This window comes from Andrographis paniculata, unplaced genomic scaffold, assembly GCF_009805555.1.
Source record: "Andrographis paniculata isolate CXL003 unplaced genomic scaffold, ASM980555v1 Contig49END, whole genome shotgun sequence".
Classification (NCBI taxonomy): Eukaryota; Viridiplantae; Streptophyta; class Magnoliopsida; order Lamiales; family Acanthaceae; genus Andrographis; species Andrographis paniculata.
Window position 1 is genome coordinate 4077700 of NW_026137583.1, and position 7226 is coordinate 4084925.

Genomic DNA, 7226 nt, shown 5'->3' on the forward strand with positions numbered 1-7226 from the left:
ATTTTTTCATTATATTTTATTCTTATAATATTTAATTAAAATAAAATAATTATTTAGCATAAATAAATAAAATAAATAAAAATAATAATTCCACACCCACATACTATAGTTATTAACAATATTATTTTAATAAAAAAATAAATATTAAATAAAACTCATATAATAAAATTTAAAATCTAATATTTTAATAAAACAAATTATTATAAATATAAATAAAAAAGTATATATTATAAATATTATTTTTAATATTTATTGAATAAAAAAGTGGACCATGGCCCACAAAAATTGGAAGAAACGGTACACTCGCAATGTATCGTTTCTTATGTTAATTGGTGTTTTAATTTTTTTTATTATTTAATAAATGATGACGTGGGAGGCGCTTCTCAACAAGCGTCTCCCGTTGTGGATGCCCTTAACAATAGAAATATATATACACGAAAAACTTATTATTTTATATTTTACATTATTTTCAATTGAAAAAACTATTTATATTTTTCAATAAAAATATATTTTTTTTAAATATAACTATAATAAAAATAAACATTATTTTATAACACTTTTACAAAAATCTAAATTCAAAAGAATACAATTGAATATATCATAAATAAAATAAAATAGAAATATCTTTAATTGTCATTTTACGTATAAACAGCTAATATCAAACAATTATTTCATCAAATATTTTAATACGAACAACTAATCGAATCAGTTAATTGAATAAGCTAACAACTATCAGCTAATTAAATCATCTAACAGTTAACTGGTGTCAACTAATTACCAAACACGCTCTAACTCCAATACTTTATTATAAAAACTGACGACAAGTACCATAAACATTGAAAAATTATTCAACTTTCTAAAAGAAGATATATTTAATAGTATCAATTTTTTATTTGATATATTATATTCACGATTTATTTTATATTCAAAATAATATATTCAGCCTACATAGTTTGATTCAAAATGGTTAACCTAATCTTCTAATATTTACTATTTTAAAAACAATTCAAAATAACAAAATAATTTGAAAACAATACATTTTGCCCACCATTGAATCCTTTATTTAAAGGGTCAAGTGGTCCACTGTTTGACTCGTTTTTTCACATTTGAAAATTAGTGTGTTTTTTTTGGATTTTATTTTTTTACACACGTTTCTTTCTCTTTTTTTTTTTCCTTTTTTTTTTTATAAAATTAATATATTATATGTATTCATTATTTTATATTATCTACCTTATATTTATTATTTTATATAAAAAATATTTCTTAAAACTATTTTACAGTACAAATATATTCATAGTTAATTTATATTTATTTGATATTTAATTTTAATGTATTTACTAAATAATTTGCAATTTTTTACAATAGTAATACTCCCTCTGTCCACACATAAAATATATAATTACTTTTGACACGATATTTAACAAATAATAATATTTTAATTATAGTAATTAGTTAAAAATAGCGATATAAATTCAAAATTTTATTAAAAAAATAAATTGTTTGATGTATTTTTATTAAAAATGATTCTAAATAATCTTTTTTTATACCATTTAATCATAATTAAATATATATATATATATATATATATATATATAACACACTTCCGGGATGTAGAGTATTATTACAAGTGTTTTGTCTAGTCAGAAAACCAATAAAATTACAACACAAGTACAATCATGCAAAAGACTCTAACCCCTTTATTGCCTTTTAATCTGTGAATAATATACAATTACAAAGTGCAATAATTTCTTTCATCCTTCCCATGAAGACCAAAACAATCCAAGTCAACTCATCATCCCACCGTTGATCTTATGGGTCCTACAAAACCCAATCTATTCATACTCTCTCGTCTTTTCCCCGTATTTTCCTTCAAAAATAATCTCTCCACTTTTGATTGCTCGATCTGAAAATCTCGCCGGAATATTCCCCGACGGTGGTTATGGCGGCCGAATCTTCCAAGCCGATCCAGGAAGTGCTGTCGTTCCCAATCCTGTTCGCCGACCGCGTCATCAAATCGGCGCGCGAAGCCGAGTCGTTCAAGCCGGAGAACTCCGAGCTGGCGCGCCAAGCCACGGCGCTGTCGCAGCTCCTCCGCTCAGCCGCGCTCCTCACCTCCGCCTCCGCCGCCGTCTACGACCGCCCCATCCGCCGCATGTCCGTCGACGTGACGAAAACCCTCGACCGCGCCCTCACCCTCGCCCGCAAGTGCCGCCACCGCCGCACCAACGTCCTCCACCACGTCCTCTCCATCACCACCGCCGCCGACTTCAAGAAGGTCTCGAACCTTCTAGACTCTTCCCTCGCCGATGTCCGGTGGGTCCTCTCCATCTTCCGTACAGATTCCGACAACGGAACCATCACTCTGACCCTCCCTCCCTTCGCCAGCACCGACCCCATCCTCGCCTGGGTCTGGGCCTGCGTCGCCGCCGTCCACTCCGGCCGCGCCGACGCCGCCCGCCAGTTGGCCGTCTTGGCCGCCGGCAACGACCGGACCAAAACAATCGCCGTCGAGGAGAACGGAATCCCTCCCCTGCTCAAAATGCTCAAAGAATCCGGCAATGTCGATGCCCAGAGCGCCGCCGCAACGGCCCTCTGCAACCTCGCCGATCACCACCGCGCCGCCATCGAAACGATCGTGGACGCCGGAGGCGTTCACGTCATCGTTAAAGCGCTGGCGGAAGTTCCGATGGCGGCTCAGGTGACGCTCGTGAATCTAATCTCGAGGATGTTAGAATCCGACGCCGAATGCCGCGACGAATTCGGCAAGGAGAACGTCACTCTCCCGTTGGTTCAGCTTTTGTGCGTCGACGTCGATTTGGGCGACTTCAAGGAGTTGAATAACAACTTGCATTCGCTCGTCGAGGTCAATAAAACGATGATGAAATTAAACGGCATCCATATCCTCGACGGCAGTAAGCACCAATGTAATAAAAAAGACAAAGACCGTGAGTCCGAGCCTCCCGAGATTCGCCTCGCGTTGAAAGAGAGCTGCGCGTCGGCGTTATGGAGGTTAGCAAGGGGGAGTTCCTCGAACAGCAAAAAGATCACCGAGACAAAAGCGTTGCTAGTGTTAGCGAAGATCGTTGACATGGAGAACACAGCCGATTTGAAAAAAAATTGTATGAAAGTAGTGATGGAATTGGCCGCCGTAGCCGAGCGCGACTCCGAGCTAAAACGCGCAGCGTTCAAGCCAAGTTCGACGGCTACAAAGGTTGTCCTAGACCAGCTACTACGGGTAATCGACGAGGAATCCGATCCAGCCCTCGTCGTTCCGGCCGTAATGGCCATCGGGTGCTTAGCGACGATGTTCTCCGCGAAGGAAAAACGGATCGTAAAATCGTTAGTCGCGCAGCTGGGCAACCGGCAGCCGGATGTCGCGGCGGAAGCCACGAAAGCTCTCTGCAAGTTCGTGCGCGACACGAATTATAACCGGAAGGCGCATTCGGAGGCGATCATCGAGTTCGGAGGGGTCCCGAAGATAATGAACTTGATGAGGAGGAACGATCGGAGCCATTTGCACGAGCTCGTACTGCTCTGCAACCTCGCGACGAACGCCGGGGACAGTAAGGTGCTCGAGCAGGCACACGCGCTGGTGGTGCTCGAGGGCGCGGCGCGTCACGCCGTGGCGCAGAATCCGGCGTTGAGAGAGCTCTTCACTAAGGCTATTCATCAGCTCACTATCTATCAGGCCGGAGCTCATGTACATAGACAAGTCTAAGCTCGGAATCGAACCGATCGATCGATCAATTGAAGCTATTTTTATGTGTCGAACGTCGAAGTTCTTGTGTATATATGCAATTTTTCGAATTTACCGTAGTTTTAGGCTCAAAAGAACGTTCATAAACTGTTAAGAAGGGATCCCAAGTTCTAACCTTAGACCAATTGGTGATAGGTGGAGTAGCCTTGACTCTGATCCTTATAACCCAAGGAAGTTCTGACATTTTTTCCAATGTGGGATATATTGATCACTTCTCATAATCTCGAAAATTCAAATAGGATCAATACTCAATACGGACATCATGGCTCTGATACCATGTTAAGAAGGGTATCCATGCAGGAAATGTTAACCTTGCGACGAAGAGCGGTTGGCGACGTGAAAGTTCTTGCTTCGGAAGCTCCCATTGTTGTCGAGCGAAGTGAAGAAGCGCTTTTGTTCGCCTTCGCTGCTGAACGCGACTCGAACTTGGAGGCCCTCGTTCCCGTAGCTCTCTTGTTCCTCGAGCATTTTCATCACGGAAATGGCTAAACTCGCGCTACAACAACCGAGCTCGACGGATTGGAGAGTCGGTATATCTCCGATTTCTGAAGGGATCTCTTCCAAACTTGGAATGTAGCCAAAGTCAAGATTCTGCAGGACGGGAAAATGCGAGCTGTCAACGTTCCAACAGGTCAGTTCGAGACAGGCGTAGATTTCAAGCATTTTCAGGCACTGGAATTGCTCCTCGACCGGATGCCACTCGTCTCCTCGGACAGTGTCTTCGAGCACAAGCACTTCAAGACAGGGCAACGGGCCGATCGTTGTCAAATCGTTCCAACAGAGCGCGCAACTTCTCAATGTCAGCTTCTTGAGCGAACTCGGGAATGCAACAGTCAGGAACAAATCCCGTCTCCGGGCAAGATCGATGCACGATGAGACATACAGAGTTTCGAGTGTTTGAAGCTGATCGAGTTTGTTGAGACAAAAGTGTTCGACCGCTGTGGATTCGACTAGACTTTCGTCGTACCTAATCTTCAGCTTCTTGACGCCCGGTATTTGCCTAACGATCTCTTCGCCACACTTGAAATTCACCACATTCGACAGCGTTTGTAGGTTCCTCAAAATGTCGCGACGTGGAGGAGGATCCGGGAGATGGATGCCGTGGAATTCGACATGTTTGAGCTTTTGCATCTCCCAAATCTCCGGCGGGGCGAAGCAGAGAAACTTCGTTCGACAAATCAACGTCTGCAAGTTCCATAGTCGATGGATAGTCGACGGGAGGTTGAAAATCCAAGTGTACCGGCAGTTATACGAAATGTATCGAAGATTCAAATGCTTCGAAACATCCCGCACATACTCTAGGTCGACGTTTTCCAAAACTCTCAGCAACTTACTCCTCAACGGAAGCTTGCCTCCTTCGCAAATAAGGGATCGAACAACGCGCGCCGAATCCATTGTACGTACAACCCGAGGACAATCTCGACGACTCGAGATTCTCTCATGGATCACGACGCGATGTTTTCGATTCACGCCGATAGAGTTATCGTCGGTCTCGGTCTCGCTCACGACGTGCAAAAACTTCTCTTTCCGAGCGACCCTTAAGCATAACTCTCGTAAAAGATCGTGAACGTAGCAAGTTTTGATTTTGCCGTCGAACTTCCATCTCCGGACTAAAACGAGATTCCTATCGACAAGATCCTTCAAGTAGCCTCTCGCAACGTCTTCGAACCTTCTAGATTCTTCCGGTTTCAAAAACCCCTCGGCGTCCCATAGCATGACGAGCCGAGACACGTGGATTTCAGAGTCCTCCAAATAGATTCCCATGTAAAGAAAACACGGCTTGAGATGAACGGGCAAATGGTTATAACTCAACGACAATATATCCAAGAAATGCTCGTCGCCCTCGGAATTCAAAACCGAGTTTATATCGCTAGCGACGCGCCCCCAATGCTCGACTGTCCTACGAGACTTCGCCAAAAGACCTCCGATCACGACGATCGTGAGAGGAAGCCCTTTACATTTCTCGACAATTTTTCGCCCAATCGCCTCGAGCTCGATAGGACAAATGAAACCTTCGTCGTCGACGAATGTGGTTTCGCAAAATAGCCTCCAACTCTTATCCTCATCGAGGAAATTCATCTCGTGTGACGAATGGCCAAGATCGGCCGCCACATTCGCGAGACGAGTAGTTACAATTACTCGGCCCGTCGAGCCTCCGACCTCCGGGAAGAACCGCCGGAGGCTATCCCAAACATCGGCGCTCCACATGTCGTCAATTACGACGAAATATCGCCGACCGAATAAGCTCTTGTGCAATGCCTGTCCTAATTCGTCATCGGTTAGTACAACATCGTCGTTATTGCCGTCGGCGAGATGTGGTTGAGGCAAGTTTAGGACCTCATCGGCTTTCTCGAGCTTCTTCTTGTCAATGGCGTCCCGGCAGGCCGGAATCTGCATTAGGACATCTCTGAAATTGAATTTCTGAGAAATCAGAACCCAAATTCGGACATCGAAGTGGTGTTTGATGAGAGGATTTTCGTACAGAGCTTTGGCGAGGGTAGTCTTACCGATGCCGCCCATCCCGACGACAGGGATGACCTGGCGAGCCGAGCCGTGAGCCGATACGAGCCGATCGAGGATCGGCGCCAAGTCGTCGTTATCCAGACCTACAGCGGAGAACTTTCTGGCAATCGTCGCGGCGGATCTGACCGGGGGCGGCTGTTGCTGCTGATCGTTGATTTCGGCTGTGTCGTGGATCTGCAGAGAGTTCTGGATCGAATTTAGGTGGTCAATGGCTTTTTTGAGTTTGGTAGAGAAGATGAATTTGTTCCAGTAGCCGGCGAGGGGGGCGCCGGAAAGTTCGTCGACGGCGCGGGATTCGATTAGGTCTTCGGCCGTGCTAGCGGCGGCGGCGATCGTTGGTTCGAGGGCGGCGGAGGAATGGGTTTGGAGGAAATGGTGGAGGAATCGGGCGGTGTGGAGGAGGGATTGGATTTGGTTGTTGGGGAAGGCGGCGGAAAGGCGAGGATGGGTTTGGATGCGCGATGCAGTGTCGGCAAGAGAGATCACCGCCGCGTAAGCTGCCATTTCCGATCGAGGGGAAAAATGAAGATGAAGACGAAGACGAAGACGGAAGATCAATCCAAATCCAAGCAAGGACTCAGCAGCAGCCATTTCTGGTTGGGGTTTGTATTTTTAAATTTGAAAGTGTTTGTTTTAGTTTTTTTTATTTGAAATTTTTTTCTCTTACTAATATAAAAAAACAATATTTTATTTTAAATATTCTCTCCTTCCACTAAAATTAGAGCACTTGGTCCGGCAAGCGGAGTTTAACAAAAATAAATATTTTATTGAAAATATGACAAGTAATTACGAGTATTTTTAAAAATTTAGTTAAAAATGAAAATAAACAAAAAGATAATGTAATAAATTTAATGGTATTTGTTATAAATAAGTGTTGAATATAAAATAATAATTAAAAGTTGATAAATTTATTGGACTTAAAAAGTATTAATTTTGTCCAAAAATA

The 7226-nt window shown here is 43.0% G+C and overlaps 2 protein-coding genes across 2 annotated transcripts; one reads left to right on the top strand and one right to left on the bottom strand.

Annotated features, from left to right (window-relative positions):
• The first annotated feature begins 1939 nt into the window (after window positions 1-1939).
• On the top strand, window positions 1940-3718 carry LOC127252957 (uncharacterized). The gene has a single exon (XM_051277341.1). The coding sequence runs from the start codon at window positions 1940-1942 to the stop codon at window positions 3716-3718; it is 1779 nt and encodes a 592-aa protein (XP_051133298.1).
• A 345-nt stretch (window positions 3719-4063) lies between these two features.
• On the bottom strand, window positions 4064-6871 carry LOC127252958 (putative late blight resistance protein homolog R1B-16). The gene has a single exon (XM_051277342.1). The coding sequence runs from the start codon at window positions 6869-6871 to the stop codon at window positions 4064-4066; it is 2808 nt and encodes a 935-aa protein (XP_051133299.1).
• Between the last annotated feature and the right edge of the window lie 355 nt (window positions 6872-7226).

What these genes read in the sequence shown, in the direction of transcription:
- LOC127252958 (XM_051277342.1), bottom strand. Translation starts at nt 6,871, where the DNA reads ATGGCTGCTGCTGAGTCCTTGCTTGGATTTGGATTGATCTTCCGTCTT.
- LOC127252957 (XM_051277341.1), top strand. Translation starts at nt 1,940, where the DNA reads ATGGCGGCCGAATCTTCCAAGCCGATCCAGGAAGTGCTGTCGTTCCCA.